Source organism: Anabas testudineus, chromosome 12, assembly GCF_900324465.2.
Source record: "Anabas testudineus chromosome 12, fAnaTes1.2, whole genome shotgun sequence".
Lineage (NCBI taxonomy): Eukaryota > Metazoa > Chordata > Actinopteri > Anabantiformes > Anabantidae > Anabas > Anabas testudineus.
The window spans coordinates 9,385,821-9,404,204 of record NC_046621.1 but is presented as its reverse complement, the minus strand read 5'-3'; the positions used below and the strand labels follow the sequence as shown (position 1 = coordinate 9,404,204).

The window sequence follows — 18,384 nt, the reverse complement described above, 5'->3', positions numbered from 1 at the left end:
AGTTCTTCTTGAAACATTTAAACATGTTTTTTTTTTTTTAATCCCATTTCTGTTTTTCCCTCTCTGTCTCAGTGACACCAATAAGTTGGACATCCCTCCCAACCTACGAGTGGGAACAAAGCGCTATATGCCACCTGAAGTGTTAGATGAGACTCTGAACAGGAGCTACTTCCAGTCTTTTATTATGGCTGACATGTACAGTTTTGGACTCATTCTTTGGGAGATGGCACGACGTTGCATCTCTGGAGGTCAGGAAAATATTTTTATATTATATCTGTGTCTCTAAATGTTTGCTCAATGCTTCTACTCATCCCCACATCTATGTGTTTTTTTCTGCAGGCATAGTGGAGGAGTATCAGCTGCCCTATTATGACCTTGTGCCCACCGATCCTTCCTATGAGGATATGAGGGAAGTTGTTTGCATTAAGAAACAGAGACCTTCATTTGCTAATCGCTGGACCAGTGATGAGGTATTCTAAAGTAAACTTAAAGACCCTTTATTTATACTCACTTCTAAAAATAGTGTTATAATCGTATGTATTTGTCTCGTCAGTGTCTACGACAGATGGGGAAACTGATGTCAGAGTGTTGGGCTCACAACCCGGAGTCTCGCCTCACAGCCCTGAGGGTGAAGAAGACCCTGGCGAAAATGTTAGAGTCCCAAGACATCAAACTGTGACAGACAGTCACAAGAGATGCTCTCATCACTTACAGACTTCTCAATGCCACTGGCATAGTGCCACTTAAACTGGCAATTTGAAGAAAGGGAAAAAAAAAAAGACTGTGAATGATAGGACAAAGGAAACTCACAGGAGAGGGTGATTGATAGAGACGATGGTCGACGAGGAGCCAGAAAAATGAGAGGCAAAGGATTGATTATGTCAGGAGAGATCTGACCCCCACATTGTCTGAGCCGCCTCCGCCTCCGACCAAGTGCTCAGGTTGTGCTTTCTGTGAAAGCTGAGTAGCTGTTAGGTCCAGAGTGTCCAGGTAGGCAGACAGACAGGGAACCATGCAGGACAAGAGGATTAAAAGTCCTCTGATCAGATGTTTATGGAGAAAGCCCCTGTTCTGCCTTTATAAAGCCATATAGCAGTATTCCATGTGCAGTCTTTTGTACTGTCTCAGCTGCTGTCATGTTTTTGTTTTGTTTGATTCACAGCAGACTACTTTAACATTCACTGTCACTTCCATCCATGGTGAGTGTCGTCTATCCAAACAATGTTCAATTAATGCTCAGTGACCTCATGTCTATTATTATTATTATTATTATTATTATTATTATTAACACAGGGCAAAGACAAGTATGACTAAATTCATGAAAAACAGCATTTCCTGCAGAAACTGATTTTTCTACCCGATATTTCAAAAGTACATTTTATGTCAATATAAAAACAAACTGTTAAGTCATTGATGGATTTGCGAGCTTGTTCTATCGCTGCTGGATTAAAGCAAGATGTGTTTTTGATGCTTTATCTGTGTACAGAATATTTCCCCTCCACTCTACCACTATGGCATGTGCCTTATTTAATCTGTACATATGTGATTGTGAGGGTGTACTGTACGAGTGGATCTGGATCACATTCCCTAATAAAAACGACTGCGTCTTGACACCTTGTCTATTTTTATCAAACACTGCTTGAAGAATTGTGTTTACCCAAGGTCACACTTCAAACAAGGACGTGCTTTATGCTCCATTTTCAATGTTGTATATAAATATAATTTATTATTAGTCTTAAAAATTCTTTCTTACACTTTGTACAATAACTTGACAGATGAAATGCAAGCAATTGCAAAGAACATCATGAGTGCCAGAAACAGACAGGCTACATTCTCACTATACACAATAATAACCATGAAGCTGAAGAACAACTAGGGAATGCAAAGGCCATCCCACTGAGAATGTAAAGGTGGTTTCAGAAATCTGCAAAATTTGCATAGACGGCTTTACGAAAACTGGGACAACTGCCATTAAAAATAAAAAAAATAAAAATCAAGAACCAACAAAGAACACTTGAACAGTCACAGGTGCTGCGGTAGCAAAGAAATATTGCATTTACAACGATCACTATTTTGTATGCACAGAGTCAGTGTCATCAACACGTCAATGGCTTCTGTCATTTATGTACAAACACAGAAGTCCTTAGTTAATATCTCCATTCTCCCCCAAACTTACAGATGAATGTCATTAAGTTCTGAACACAGAAAAAAAATGACACTTCTTGAAATGACATTTGATTTTTAGATGATAAGTCGTGTATTAAATTGAACCTCATACACTGTATGTCAATTATTTGGTAAAAAGCAGTTGTATTCTGTTGCATTGGTTCTACAAAAATATACTTTTCTGATCCCTTTATGTACCGTATCTACCTGTTTTCTCTCCCTGGTGTCCTCAACATGCAAATCATCAGCATCAGTCATTAATTTTTGGGAAAATAATATTGATTGCCCACTGCTAAGGAGTAGTAAACAGGTGGAATAAGCCAAATTACCTGATTAAAAAAAACAAAAAAAACAACAAACAACATGCAAATGTAAAGAAAAATCATAACCGAAGCAACTTATCAAAACAATTTTAAAGACTTAAATCATGTAAAAGAAAAACAATCATTATACATAGCAAAGTAAAAGTATTAATAGTAGTTATTATGACAAACCCTAACACAGTAAAATGGTTACAGCATCGAAGTGTACACATAAAAGTCGATGACAGAATGAGTCATTAATGCACCAGGAGTCCACCAGGAGGTGCTATGATACAGTCAAACATAACGACTGAAGAAACAAAAAATGTGAGGACACTGCTCAGTCTGTCTTAACAGGCAGCTTAAAATACAATAAAAAGATATGCATAAATAGGCATGTTAAATACTATCTTATCACAGAACATATACTCATCTGTGGAGCTGCTATGGAGACAGAATTTGGAGAGTGAGAGATGCTTCTTCTGATCCAAGCCTCGATCCTTTGATCTTTCGACCTCTGATATAGTGTCTGCACTAAGACTGTTGTCTGTGGCAAGGGCATCATCCACATATTTGCACAGTCCATCCAAATAACCGGACAGCTGTTTCCAAGGAAACTAGAGCCAAAAATATTAAGTCGTTGTACCAGAGAGAGAGAGAGAGAGAAAGAGAGGAACAGCCAGAGAGAAATGACTGGCAGAGATTCTTGTTTACCCTCCAAGTTTTTACACCCTTTGTTGCCAATGTTTAACTGGGTCATGGCTGAGTAGACGGAGCTGCTTCTATCGTCTCACCTCTATGAGCGTACACACACACACACACACACGCGCAGACATGCAGCATCTGTGAGCGTGTACATGCATTTGTCATTGTGATGTCAAATGACTCTCCTGCTTTTGTGTGTCCGTCACTCTTGATTTTTTTTTAATGCTTTCTTCCCCCCCTGGAATGTCACACTCCCCGGTGGGCAGGTGTCAGTGCTCTGTCACTGAAGGAACAAGGCTGTCATGGCGTCCCATCTCCTCTAGTACCTGGGCAAGGCGACTGAGGTTACCATCAGGAAAATGTTGGGCCTCCCACAAATCCAGGATCACTCCCGTAGGACTGGATTTGGTGGCAAAGTAGTTAAGATACCTAAAGGAATGATTGGACATAACAGAGAGAGGTGGGTTAGGAAATCTGTAGTGGTATCTTCTGACTAAAACATTTAATTTCATTTCATTCGCCTTAATAATGATAAAATTTGGACATTTACAGTGGAGCTTAGATTAGAAAATAACATGTGAACACCACAGCATGCGAGTTGGGTTGCAGCATTGGTTACTAGGTAGAAAAAAAACCATACCATCAATATCAGAAGGTGAGGTGCACATCCTCACATAATGATGTCATCCACCATTTATGCAGCATTGCACTAAAAAATAAACCGCTAAGTGCTTCTGACTCAGCACAAGAATTACTTCCAGTATGCAAATTGGGTTTTCAGTGACTGCTCTGACAGTGTGAAGGGCGTTGCATGAAATCAGCCTCTACAGACTGCATCCACAAAGAAAAACCACAGCCTTGAAAGCAGTGCAAAATATGAGATTAAACTAAAAAAAAAAAAAAGGCTGTTGAATACTGGAAGTAAACTCTCTGGCCGGATGAGTCAAAATAAACTTGGTTTGGATCCGATGGGGTCTAACCTCGGCCCTGACTAATAGTAGGACATATCTAGATTATGTTTAAGCTGATGGTAAAGCAAGGAGACCCCTCCAGCAAAAAGCAACTGAAAATAATCATCAGTAAAGGAGATCAGATCATCTTGTCGTGCTGTACGTCAGTGATCATTTGGGTTTCATTGTTACAGCTGCAACAAAGTGCCTATTTTTGTAGTTTACAGTAAATTAAGTTCTCTTGAGTCACGTAGAGCACAGAAAAAAAAACAAAAAACACATTTAACGATATAAGAGAAGAAAAAAAGCAAATGCTGATTATGCACTTTTACAGTAAGTAATTATAAAAAAGATTTTTTGTGGCACAGATGATAAAAAAAACTGTTTTGGTTTTCAAATTAAATCAATTAATTCCTGGATTTTTATTTGAAAATCTTTAAATAGAAAATAATGACATCTCAGTGTATGAGCTACTCTGTATCATCTCGGTGCACTGTGACTGAAAGTCTGGTTCAAATCTCTCCTCTGCACTCTTCTTCCTTTACGCCATACTCTGTCAGTGGTCTCGTCAATCTACATCTGCTGGCTGTGATAAGGCCATCCCGCTGAGCCGGGACCTTATAAATGGACACACACTGTACCTTCATCAAACACATAAGATTATCAAAGACACATGGGTGTGTTGTTCTATCTTTGTCTTTCTTTCTTTCTCTCTCTCTCTCTCGCATGTCTCGGTACAGTCCAGCTCATTCAATCTCAATTCAACAGATTCTTATCATCGTGAGTCACATTCCCAGAGAACAATCACAATCAAATAAAAAGAGATTAGTTATCTGCATTTTTTAATTCCCTTAAGATCTTGTCATCTTCTAATGAATAAATAATTTGTCAGTTACGTAGGTCCTTAGTCATCAGACTGTGAGAATGGACCAATATCTGAGTCACTCTCACTGCTTGCTGCTCTGTTAGTCCACACACCTGTCAAGGTTAAGTTTGTGGGCCAACATCCTCCAGTCATTGCCTCTGGTCTGTGGCGCATCCAGGCTACCACACAGCTTCTGTCGAATGGAGAGGGGGATGCGGAAGGCATTAGGCCCCACGAGCGTGGTGATGTTACTGGCTGGATCCAGCAGAGATGTGTCAATACTCTGGGAATCCTGCACAGAGAGAGAGAGAGAGAGATGGAGAGAGGTTGAAGTGGAGACTGAAGCAGTGGATTTTCTTCCGGCTGCAGGACATAATTTAACACCGTCTCACAAAACGAAACATAATGTAGCTGAAATGGATTTGTAGCATAGAAAATGTCTGGTTCTGGGTCCTATAAACGTAACAAATCATTTATTTCATTGCCATCAATTTACTGATGCAAGCTGAGTGATTTTCAAATATATTACATCTGGAGGATTAAGTGCTGGAGGTCTGGCTGCAGAAACAAGAGCGAGACCCGGAGACAAATGAACCAAGGCCAAGCAGGGACACAGCTCTGCACTGCATGTACTGTAATTCATCTCATTACTGAGCACAAAGCCTGAGTGCTCCTTCATCCCTCAAGCTCTATTCTTGTGGTCAGATGGCCTTTGTGAAGCAAGTACAGCACAACTGGAGGGTGATTATTCCCCCACTGCTGCTCTCTGCTCTGCATTGACCTGCCATAAGACTCCCTGTCCTCCACCCAGTCAGTCCTTGTGAAGATTGCAAAAAGAGGGAAAGAATACATGCAAGAGAGAATACATTTATTCAAGGATGCTTGACAGAGGATGGCATGATGGAGAAAACGCATCATCTCTGAATGCAAAACTCAAGTCACAAGAATGAGCCAAAGGTTGCGCTGCTCTTTAAAGAATATTTGTGATCTATCGCTCTTTTCTAAACAAAGAGATTGATTATTTTTAAACTGTTTTAGATTTTTTATTTATTTATTTTAATTTAGAGACTTCAGCATCGGACCCTACCTCTGACAGTGTTGTGTCCAGTTGAAAAATCTGTCCCTCTCCCTCCACTTGGCGCACGCATATCTTACAGGCCAGGTCCACTGTGCTGCTCGAGAACCGCTCCAGGGTAAAGCAACAGTGGAGGTTCCTCTGCGAACCACTCCACACTTGCTGAAAGGAGAGCTCCTGCAATCATACGAAAAGAAGTAAAGGGGGGAGTTAGTTAGCTGTCAGAAACTGTGGGACAATATTACATTCTGCACTATAAATACTTTACCTGGTACTTGGCTAGTAATTTGCTCTTCCACAACGTGTGGGGGACATCATGGATGGAGAGCCTCAAGTTGTGGGTGCTGTCTTTAAAGTTGAGAGTCTTTGGTTCGTCCAACAACTTTCCACCCATCTGCTTCTCCATCTGTAAGACTTCCTAAACATGCAAACACACAGTTGATTAGTAAATCAAAACTATTTTTACTTCGTTTGCTTCTGTTATACTGTAAATCACTGTTCTATTCTGTTTGCTACAGCATTTGCTCCAAATACTCTTATGGAAAATTGCAAATGAAATGTTTTAAACGGAGATCCAACACATTCCCTCAAGGCCCTACGAACCTGAATCCTGCCATCTGAAACCATCTTTACTGTCCTTGCAGCAGGATCACTATCACTTCTCATCACCCATTCCCAAACTTAATAACCGTGTGCAATATCCCTGCTCAGTATAATAATCCTTCCTTATCTTTACTCTGTGTAGGTAGTTGGAGGTATTAAATAAAATTGAGGTGAGGAGACAACAGTAGAGTACGGGGATGAATGTGGCTTATTTCGTGTTGGCCTAGCAGCTACATCTAACTAGATACAGTGACGTTATTCAAATCCAAGCACTTGCCTCCCCGATTGTGACACACCAACACAAAGATTTCTCATTCCTGCCTCCCACACCTCATCTGCTAGCCGTGCCGATGCACACGCATTAACGATTAAGTCCAAAAGACACAAGCATCATAAAATCCGTATTTACCTTGAGTGCGTCCTGCGTGTCATCCAGGCAGTAAACTCTGATGTGATACTCCATGGCAGGGCAGGTGACGGGGCCGAATATGGCTAGTTTGAGGCGCTTGATGGTGGCAGCACTGAGAGACTGGCCCACGAGGCAGTAGGTGCCGAGCGTTTCTGTAAGGATGTGGCAGGCCTCGTCATCCATTTGGATATAGCACGGCGTGGTGAAATTCTCTTCTCCTACCACCACCACATCCTGCAACGTGGACAAAAAGAGAAAAAAATTGAAATATCAAGAACCTTTGTTATAATGTTGTTGCTCCATGCACTGATTCCAGAAAAACCATTGGCTCACCAAGTTTCCATGCTCAGTTATTTAAATTCAGTTGAATTGAAACCAAACTGAATATAAATTTCATTTTAACGGGGAAAGTACAATTAAGGGTCACGGCTTTTAAAGCAGTGTCTTTTAGTAATACACACATAGTGAGGATAAATGCTAATGTCTGGCACTCCGTCTGACACTCTGCCATCGTGCATGTGAGGTAATTAAAGAGTGACTATCCAAACCATTTGTAGTTGACCCTTATAAAAGCACTAAGGCAAGGACATATTTCTCTTTCATTAAGACTGTCTGGACTGAAGAAGCCGTCTCTCTGTTTCTCTCGCTCGTCGTCTCTCTTTATCTGTCTTTCACCCTTTCTCTTGATCTTTCTTAATCGTGCTTTCTCTTTCTCACACACTTTCTCTTTCTCTGTCTTTCAATCTGCAATCCAAACACTCCTGTGAGCAGCACACTCGCATTAATTCCGCCTATTATGAGAGACAGAAGAGGAATTGCAGTATTTTATTGTGAGTTAGGCCGTTTAACAGCAGTATTACGGCTGATCATTACTCTTTAACTACTCCTGAGGGATGGTGCTGGGGCTCCTTACTGGGGGATAATTAGAACGCACAGTGGAAAAGCAGGCTTTTGCTTCATTCATATATGTGCACACACAAACAATCAACAAACACATACTCACATATAATCACACAGCATAAATGATTTACAATTGTCTGACTGAGTTTTTTTAAGAAGCATAGAAAGAAAAACCTTTGTAGCAGAAAGCCCCACATACTCCTCATTATATGGCCTGCTGTCTTTATCATAATGCCTGTTTATTTTTATCATTTTTAATATTATTACTAAGATTACTGAAGACACTGAAATGATGAAATAACAAATATGTCAAGAGTTACAGCAATTTGTGCCATTTCTTAAAGTGCTTAAGATGATCAGTTGTCTTGTGAAGAGAAAGACTGGGCACAGAGTCAATAGCCTTATTAGTGCTTCTACAGCAACTGTATAAATCCATATTAAGGCACGAAACACTCAGTAAAAAGAAAAACAGTCCATCATTACTTTAGATAATGAAGGTCAGTCAATCTTTGTCTTGATGAGCCCAAATATGAGATAGTTTAGTTTAAACTGCCATATTTTTTAGAAGAATTTAAAGAGAGTGAACTGCTCAATGTGTGGTTCCTGCTGTAAATTGTGGAGGTTGATGTGTGATGGCGTACGGGTGCTTTGCTGGTGACACCCCTCGGTGACTTAGTCAAATTCGCAATCCCCTCACGAGTTGGAGTGAAGAGCGAAGAAAAATCTGCCAACAGGTACTCGACACCTCTGGGAATTCCTTCAAGATTGTTGGAAAACCATCCCAGGTGACTACCTCACGAGCTCGACTGAGACGCTGCCAAGAGTGTGCAAAACTGTCATCAAAGCACAACGTGGCTACTTTAAAGAATCAAAAACATCTTCTCGGTTGTTTAAGACTTTTTTGTTGACAACATAATTCCATATGTGTTCTTTGATACCGTCAGTATTAATATACAAAGTTAAAAATAAAGAAAAAACACTAGAAGAAGTATTAGTTCTTCAGAGTTCATCTCTGCTGTTTCTGCCACGGTGACGAATACACATTTTGACAGTGAATGTCATATAAAGCAATATTTCACATATGCAGCACGGTGGCTGGCCTCAGCGGGAAGAGATACCTTGGATATTACCATCTGCATTTCTGACAGGTCAGAGATGTAATCAATAGTTATTTCTTCCTTAAAAATACTGAGCTTTATTGGTTGCCCCAAAGTAATTCATCAGTGTCACAAAGACATGTGGGGCTTGTCTGTCATTTTTTTTTTTTCCTGCTCCATAAGTCATATCATCACATCAGGAGTGGAGATTGCACAAAGACTTCCTAAAAAGTGTTATTAGAGCCTCTACTGAATGACAAGCAGACTGAGGGCCATATGGCACTATTTATTAGAAATATTAGATATAGTATTAGATATAGGCTGTTGGATGAAGGTACTTGGATTTTCAGTACCGTATGTGACTTGCCTCTATTCCAGACTTCAACTGGTGCTTCAGTATCTTACTTCCCTAAATAGTGCTCTGATTAAAATCAGTTTTTTTTTTTAGCATCTTCAAGTTTGTTATTTTATTGAACTATTATATTGTACTATAATACAATTATTGTGTAGTAGTATTATCTGAGGCTTCATATAGATGTTTTAAGAGACAGAGATGACACCTGGACCATTGCTAAAGCTGTTTTTGTGATGAGGGTGGAGGCATAGTTTGTTGCAAATGATCTTCTCTTTGAAATTGGACTTTTTCAGTGTCTATATGTGTTTCGGATGACAAAGGGAGGACGAGGAGGAGAGATCAGATCGGCAGAATACATTCACACTGCTGCCCTCAGCAACACGACTTATCATCATCAGTGCTGTTAATGATGAAGTTTGCAGGCACAGGACCTCCAAAAACACAAACACACACACACACACACAAAATAGGCATTCACAAAGTTATGTGAAAACAATCTGGGGAAAAACATCGTCCCAGATGTTCCCTGCTATCAGAGGTTTACTATTTCAGCACCTGCTGCACAAACAAAGCAGAGGAAGTTGATCCTTCTCACTATTTATCTGCTATCCACTGTCTCATGCCACTTTATCACTTTGTTTTACTTTTGCTCAATGCCCTGTGGCATTTTCAACCAATTAAATGCTTTGTACATTATTAAATGGTTCAGTTAGATCTGCGAATCTTCTTTTAGAAGCATTTGCATTAACTTGGTTCATAACATGACAACATGTCAACAGCACATTTTCAAACTTGACCACGTTGTACAGTTTTCATCGTGCACTCCACATCTCACCTCCCACTGGTTCTGCGGTGACTGGCTCTTGAGCTGGATGAGCCAGTCTTGTTGGCCGTCGCACACAGCACAGTGGTGCATGGTGATGATGACGGGCCGAGTCAACAGGGCCCCGGGGGGTCCACAGCTCACCACAGGACTCAACACTGTTTGTCCGTCTTCCACTGAGGGCCTGTAGGTGCAAAGAGAATAACACGCGTGTGCTGTTTGGTGAATATGTGTCAGATCTCTCAGTGTATGTGTGACATGGCAAAGCTGAAAGGACTAAAGACAGTTCTGGGCCACTGGTCTAGCGTACCTCAAATTGTCCTTCCTCTGAACTGTTACATACATCTCATACACTCTGCCCTGAGGAATGGCCCCTGCTGGTATTAAAAGACTTACGCCTAGGGAGTACAAGAAGAGAGAAACAAACAAGCATATATTAGAGTTTGCTGTCATACAGATGCTGGATATATGTAATTTGATGTACAGTATACAGGAAATCTAGATGTACACACACATGACATTAATCATTTTACTTGTAATGACCATATAATTCAGCACAGCGTCAATAAACAGCAGTTAGAGGTAATAATTACTTTTCTTACAGAAGTATAATAATACTATTTACTGGCTTCCCCTATGGCATCAGGAAATTATGTGACATTTCATTTCTAAAATCAATGACCTCTCTGCTCTTCATAGCATTCTCATATTGCGGCAGCCAACGTGATTTCCATTTTTCTACCTCAGATTGATTTCATATGATACCTTGGCCAATGTGTTTTTTAGGACACTACCCCAATTCATTCCCTCAGACACATACACACACACACACACACACACACAGTTTCTCTCTGGAGGGGGTTCCTCAGATAGCGCATTGATTTTCCATGTCCTTGTACTGAACTTTTCAAAAGGTGACAGACAGCTTCTTTTTCTTGCTACCAAGGCAATCACAACTCTGCTACTGGGACATCTCACATACTGCCAATCTCCCTCACAGCAAAGCTTCAAAGAGATGGGAAATGCATTTTAAGATGCAAAATACCAAACAGCCACAGTGACAGTACCACAAAATATTTCATTATCCAGACACACAAACAGATCAAATATCAAATGTGCTCCTTCCTCTCCTTCTGCCTATGTAACATGATGAGGTGGCTGAGCTCAACCAACATTTTTACAGGAATTGAAATGAAAAAAGAAAAACTTAAGAAACTTGAGAAGTCAGTGTACCCTTTAACGTCACTGCTAGTTTGTCGGAGCCTGTCAACACGCATCTGTGGCATGTTACAAACAGCCCGCATGTGTTTGAAGTGAGGACAGCATAGCTAATGTAAGCTGCCTGAAACAGTACACCCCTACTCCAGTACTCACACTACACACACACCTCAGATATCCATCAACTCTTGTCATGCAGTGTGCAGTCAATACACTGATAGGTTACATATGGTTCAGCATAATATTTCAAAGTCATGCTTGTGTGTATCGATGATATCCTGGTAGACGTGACGGAGTATAAGAGAAGCAGCTTAGACCTTGTAAATGTAGAAGTTAAAATAATTTCTAATATTATTAGTTTGGGCACCTTTAATTAAGTAATAAGTAATTTAAAATAAGCATATATATGTCCATCTCTTCAGTGTTTAGAATAACTGTGTAATATATCTCTGCAGTCTTATATTTTTCTATGTCAAAACCCAGTAGTAAAGACACATAATTCACTTTATGCCTGTTCTGTGTTAAGGAGAATTACCACATTAAAGGTCCCGTGAAATCATATTATTTCATCTTTAATGAGATAAATTTCCTGTTGAAACAGGAGAAGGCAAACTTAAAGTGATAGTTTGACATTTGGGAAACAATTATTTGCTTTCTAGCACAGTATTTATGAGGAGATCGATACCACTCTCGTGTCTGTCTCTTAAATTTGTTGCCACAGACAGCAGTCAGATAGCTTAGCTTAGCACGACTGACAACAGGAGGAAACATCATCAGCAGCTAATTATGAATGAATAAAGTCGATAGACGATATCTTTTTTGTGCAGATATGTACATAGTTATACGCTCACACACTCACATAGACACAAATGTACCAAATGTTGACGTAAGAGCTCAAAAGCACCTTTGTAAATGAACATACACACCTAAAAATATGGGGAAACTGCTTCTTTCATTGTCTGTTATAGTACCTGAATTGGGCACAATAAGATGTCCACCCTGGGAGCTGAAAGAGCCCAAGGCAGTGCAGGAAGGATCCCTGGTGCGTAGCAACGTCTGGGTTTGTGTGCGGCGACCCATCGTGCTGTCACTATTGTCTAGAAGGCAGTGTGGGAGCTTGGGTGACAGTTTAGAGGAAAGTTCTCCCAGGTCGTCCTGCGGAGTCACTAAGCCTGAGGAGTTGTACACCTTAATCTTCAGGTTGGGAAGTGGGTCAAGCAGAGGGGAATTGGTCATGGGGATTTTGTCAGTTACATCATGGAGGGCATAGACGGGGCCGCGGTACATGGCAGCTGCTGAAGTCAGGTCGGGAGGTGCTGTTAGCAGATCAGCTGGAAAAGAAAAGAAAGTCCCAGTCAAGCAGAGTTAATATCTTCAAAGATGAACTGTGCTCATAATATAGTCTTTGCAAATGTGAACGTGTAGAACTGGTATCTCGAAAACCAAAATAACCACAAGGAAAATAAGTGTTGGCAGCAATCAGCAAGACTACTGTCTGGCTTTACTTATTTGTTTTTCACTCATTAGGGAAGTCCACTTCACCACCGAGAAACATTACTCAGTCGGAGAAGTTCTAGGCACAGCTGTGATTCATGAGCAACAGATGGCATCACTAACGCTCGGTTTAGCCGGTAGGTACAAGGATGAATGTTCAATAGCTGGGCTGAGTGGGTGGAGTGAGGGCAGTGGGTGCTCTCTGTCCCCTATCTCCTCCACTACCTCCACCCACTCTTTGTTTTTCATAACACCACGCTGTAAATGATACAGATGCTGTTTGGAAATCATTCTTTTTTAGTACTAGTGCAATAGTATTTTTATATATTATAATTAATGCTTTACTTATATAGTAACTCATGTTTTGTAAAGTAGACAGCCGGCTTTGTAATATTGTGCTTACAGGTGTATGAGAGGATCAACTTCTTTATGACAGCAAAAACACATTTAGCAATAATCCTCCCAAATTGTACAGTGTTTTAAACTGTTTGTTATTTATTTCAGTTTTCATTCTTTTTCCGGTTCCAAAACCTCAGACTGTTTACAACACAACTACTGTGATCTGTTTCCCCGCTGTCCTTCTAGTCCAGCTCGCTACCACCTGTCCTCACCCCTGCAGTGTTACTTTTAAGTCCTGCGTCACCAGCCCAAATCTAATTATAGTTTAATATGCGACATACAGACTGGCCTTATTATGTCTTAATGAAGGGGCATAGTTTGGCCTCCCATCACAATGACAAGCATTTTAATAGTTTCATCACCTCACGCTCACAAACATGCTGCCTGTCGTTCTCTCGCAAGCTCTCTGCTCATCCACAGTCAAAAGAGCACATTTACATTCACATCATTACACACATGTTCTGTTTGAGCAGCTGAGTCAAACGTTTCTCACCAGGTTAATGCCATGACTGTGTGACTGATATTTACTCATATGAATATCATGTAATATCCACCCCTAAAATACAATCAAACCCATAACAGCAGACAAACATATACACACAAAAACAAACACCTTTGCGAGCCGTCTTGATGCTGACTGGCTGGAAGCCTCCGTTGAGGGCAGAGGAATCAATGATGTCAGAGTCAAAGTCCCGGTGGTTCTTCCTGTAGATGAAGAGCGCCACGGCGACGGAGATAACCAGGCACATGATCACCGCTATCACAATACCCACATACAGGGCTACATCATCTGTACTGGGGGCCACTGGAGGAGGAGATGGGGGATTGGGGAAGAGAAACAAAACACACAGAGAAAAATAGTCTTTTAAGATCTCAGAAGTTCCCATCAATAGCACAGAGCTTTCTTTCTCAATATGCAGGAGTTGTGATTAGTCCATTATCAGCAGACTAATATCCTGGTTTAAGACTGAGCCGGATATTAATAGCCATCTACTGGGAAATAAATGCAAGCAGTGTGTCTTCTGCCTTTTTAAAATTGTAGTTAATAGTGACCAAAGTAGCAAATAGTGCTGATGAAGGAATATGGGACATGTATAATTGTCAAGAGTGGAAAGGCATAACAGTGAATGTACTGTACTTAGTTTGACACAGATCATTTGGCTGTTTTCAACTTTCAGTTTTAAAGGACACACAAGAAGAAATCTGCCAAACATACACTATGAGTAAGAGCAATGTTGATAATAAGTCACAGATTCATATTTCTCATACCAATGTTGTGTTGTAGAGAGGATTTACATATCATGGATCTTTAGGATAAGCTTATACAAAGAAATATACATACTTATCATGCACATTTGGCACAATGAGTAAGGAAGGCTGCTCCAATGAAACCCAATGACACGCTGTCCTAATAAGCAGGCTAAGAAGCAAGATCAAAAGTTCTGAAGACAGAGATATAGATGTTTTCATCTTCAAATTATCGTTCTCTGTGTTGGAGTTCAGAGTCTGTCTCTGGCTTTGTTCTTACACACTGCAGATAAGATCTAGACATAGCATGCATTTCTTTCATCTCTGTCTCCCTCCCAGAATCTTTCTGTCCACTTTCCAGCTGGAGAAACCTCTGTGATTAGTAGGCCTGGCGCGGTTATAGTGGCTTCTAGAAACGCAGACTCAGACAGGCACTCATTACAGATCAGATCTTCTAATGGATGCCTACTGACAGTTTGAACTCTGTGGTGTTTGGTAAAAAATGTCCTTCACTGTCACCAAGTTGACAAATGGGGAGAAACTCTTCTTTAGACACAGAAATGCCAGAGGGCATGTGAGAGCCTGAATGTGTGCATTGTTCGACGCAGTGTATGAATACACACTGTACATGTCAGCAGGGGGGTGGTACAAAAAATCAGAGACCAAAGCATATAAACACATTCTTCATCATGTTTTTGAGATACTTTGAGTAAGCAAGTAGCACGGAAACAGTAGAGGGCAGCATCAGCCATAAATGAATCCACGGGACTTAAAGGATGTGCATGGTGGCAGAGCATTTGTGTAAATTAGCCTTGTGCGTCTCAGGGATACAGATGGCACTCAATCTGTGTCTCTTGAACTTGCACGAAGGAGAATAAAAGAGTAGAGGAAGAAAAGCAAGATAAGGTTGCCTCTATGACAACTGAAGACATCTTTTTTATCACATACAGTACATGGTTTACAGCATTCTGCAACAGGATCGTTTCTGTTTCTCTAACAATAATCTATGATTTGATGTTCAATGTAATTAGGCTTTTAAATGTAACTAAAGGGGATATTATTAAAAACCTTGTCCAATTAAATTTCATTATATTTAATGCTCTTAGAGAATCTCTAGTGAAATGAAATGGGAATGACCTTCATTGGGGCATTTCTTACACTAACAGTATAAACATGGTGTTTTAAAAATGTAGATTCCTTCTTTAGGTTAAGCTGCACTGAATGGCCTCACTGTACACATACTGTAATCGTTTTAAATGCTTAATTTCCCTCCCATGTGTGGCCTTGCTCTCTTTTTTTTTCCCCCCAGCCTTAACAGAGACATCACATTAAAGACAAGTGTCAAGACATATCCTTATATATGTTCAGCTTCTAATCCTTCGTCTAGCACAGATACAGAGCACAACACAGAGCCGGAGAGCCAATGATGAAAGTCTGAAAATGTAATTTCACTGTTCTCCCTCTGCCAAGCTTCCCTGCAGTTATTTAACATATATCCCCTCAGTCGAACAATCTTCCATCCACGCTTTGATGATAAAGCCAGCAACCTGCTAAGTGTACACATTAAAATGTATCACTTAGATTAATACATCCCTTTGAACATGAGGAAAGGGAAAAAAGTATGAGAAATGCAAATGAAAAGGGATTACTGAACGCTCCATTCTCTCTCTGTGAGGGTTCTGTGATTTACAGGAGGGTAAGATACAGATACAGGGAAATATATTAAAACACATTCAGTTAACTTCTCCACCAGACTCAGTCATCAGTGTCAGGATGAAGCACATGAGGAGCATCTGAGTAAAGGGCAGTGTCAGCTCTGAGTTGAAAGCAACACGACAGCCAGCTAATAGAAACGCATTATGAGAAAAGAGAGTGGATCATAAAGGAAATTACAATTATCTGTAAGTAAAAAAACAGAATAGCAGTAATGAGCCACAGAGGACATGAAGGAATATTGGGCAAACATGCATTGCAGTTTTGGTAAGGACACATTCTTCTTGTTTTGTTTCTAGTTCTAGTGTAAAAATAACTGAAATGTTGCAGTTAGCAAAAATGTTTTCTAATTATTTCCTTTGGACAAAGGTGACTGCAAAGTCCATGTCCATGTGGACAACCTGTCACTGGAGTCCTTACTAAAAAAAGATTAGAAGATATTGGAGACAAAGAAAGACGTGTGAACGAATGCAGAACTAATGAAAAAAGAAAAGATTAAAAAAAACAAACAACAACTCACATGGATTTCCCAAATCATTCTTGTCTTTTGCCTCAGAGGACTTCTGAAATAAGGAACCTTGAAGAGAGGAGGGGATTGTGGATGGGAGGGGTAAGGGAGGTAAAGAGGGGGAGAGGAGGGGTGAAGATGACAGGAGAGGGATGATGAAAATCAAATTTAAGCCAACGGAAAAACAAACTCAACAAATGAGACAGCAACAAACTCATGAGTAGGAGTGATGATGACACAGGAAAGTGATCTTTCTTGATTTGGCCTCTCTTCTCCAGATCTGTGTATCGAATATGGAGATGGATGAAAGGAGCAGGAGGAACATGGAGGTTCTGTGAGGGAGTGGCGTGATCCATCAACTGGGCTTAGTGCCTCAGCAGCATCAGGACTGATGCTGGCAGGTGAGGGGAATGAAGGGGCTGATAAAGTGTGGGCTCCAACAGAGTCAGTAGATCCAAGAGCCTTGCATCTCTCACTGGAAGGGGGACGCAGAGGTTGGTGCATGAGATAAAAGGGCCGATTATGGTATGAAAGCAAGGAATAGAAAAAGTTTGAAGCAGAGAGATTTGGAGAAAAATGTGATGGCTTTTGCCCCCGACAGTGATTTTGGCAGGCTTTGTAGTGGCCGGGTTATATGACGAAGTGAAGTGAAAAGAAGACTAGGATGGCAGCCAGAGATAGTGCGCTAGTACACATAATATTCAGAGTCCCTCGGACATCCATAAACAACTATACAGACAATGAAGTCCTTATTGGAGAGGGAGAGAGAGCTACAGGCAGACAAGTGGACCGACAGGAAAATCAATGGCTTGATAGATGGGGCTGGTGTGTACATGTAATCAGGCTCCAGCCCAACTGGGAGGTTGGGTTGGAGCAGGGGGAGGTGACTGTCAGGGTCAGTCTAACTGATGGCCCATTTCAACCCATCCTGTAGAGTTTCTATCCATCCTGACCAAGTGTACAGTATAGCTGGAGTGAAAGCATGCTTCAGTGGGTGGGCTCCAAAGTAAACCTCAAAGCACCGGTGGAAGATTACTCTTTCGTGACAACATAGCTGGTTAGGTAAGTGGACACATGCAGGAAATCTCTGTCTGCGTTTCAGCCGTTACTTCCTCGAATGCGGCATACGTCCAGCCTTCAGGGAAACATGCTGCCTGGCAAAACTGATGTCATTGTTTGAATAACTAAAGGTTCATTATTGTTTCTACGATTTGTGTCCAATCAGTGTTAACTGAAATTGATGATTCTGTGCCTCAAGATATTTATTTTCATTTTCAACATCACTTCAACATCTTATAGAGAATCAAAATTAACATTCTCAAAAAGCTAAAGTGAACCTTACAGTCATGATTTTCTAGTCCCTATAGCAATAAAAAATTGCCCTTGCTAGAGCGTGTGGTTGGCTTTCTCCAGATCAATATGTCAAGAAAATGTCATGTCTGAGTGCAGGGTTACCAAAGGATTGGAAAACAACATCCGAATCAAGGAAGCCAGACCACAGAGGGAGTGCAAAACAGAGATTTAGACAGGTCAGCCTCAGCGAACTGTGAAAAC

At 40.7% G+C, this 18,384-nt stretch overlaps 2 protein-coding genes across 3 annotated transcripts in view; one reads left to right on the top strand and one right to left on the bottom strand.

Moving 5' to 3' along the window:
* bmpr1bb (bone morphogenetic protein receptor, type IBb) overlaps positions 1 to 1,595 on the top strand; it is a 43,409-nt gene extending 41,814 nt beyond the window's left edge. Inside the window, exons 12-14 of the mRNA XM_026356612.1 lie at positions 73 to 248; positions 340 to 470; positions 554 to 1,595. Coding sequence (XP_026212397.1) covers positions 73 to 248; positions 340 to 470; positions 554 to 679 — 433 coding nt within the window. The 3' untranslated portion in view covers positions 680 to 1,595. The remainder of the gene's footprint in view (positions 1 to 72; positions 249 to 339; positions 471 to 553) is intronic.
* A 122-nt stretch (positions 1,596 to 1,717) lies between these two features.
* The window catches only part of unc5c (unc-5 netrin receptor C), a 97,189-nt gene continuing 80,522 nt past the window's right edge, over positions 1,718 to 18,384 (bottom strand). The window contains exons 8-17 of one of the 2 annotated variants that reach the window (XM_026356025.1): positions 16,843 to 16,899; positions 13,975 to 14,166; positions 12,440 to 12,799; positions 10,561 to 10,648; positions 10,263 to 10,434; positions 7,076 to 7,309; positions 6,332 to 6,481; positions 6,076 to 6,240; positions 5,102 to 5,280; positions 1,718 to 3,602 (exon numbers count right to left, since the gene is read on the bottom strand). In XM_026356025.1, the coding sequence (XP_026211810.1) occupies positions 3,443 to 3,602; positions 5,102 to 5,280; positions 6,076 to 6,240; positions 6,332 to 6,481; positions 7,076 to 7,309; positions 10,263 to 10,434; positions 10,561 to 10,648; positions 12,440 to 12,799; positions 13,975 to 14,166; positions 16,843 to 16,899 (1,757 nt within the window). In that variant the 3' untranslated portion in view covers positions 1,718 to 3,442. The remainder of the gene's footprint in view (positions 3,603 to 5,101; positions 5,281 to 6,075; positions 6,241 to 6,331; positions 6,482 to 7,075; positions 7,310 to 10,262; positions 10,435 to 10,560; positions 10,649 to 12,439; positions 12,800 to 13,974; positions 14,167 to 16,842; positions 16,900 to 18,384) is intronic. The other variant, XM_026356026.1, reaches the window with a different exon arrangement.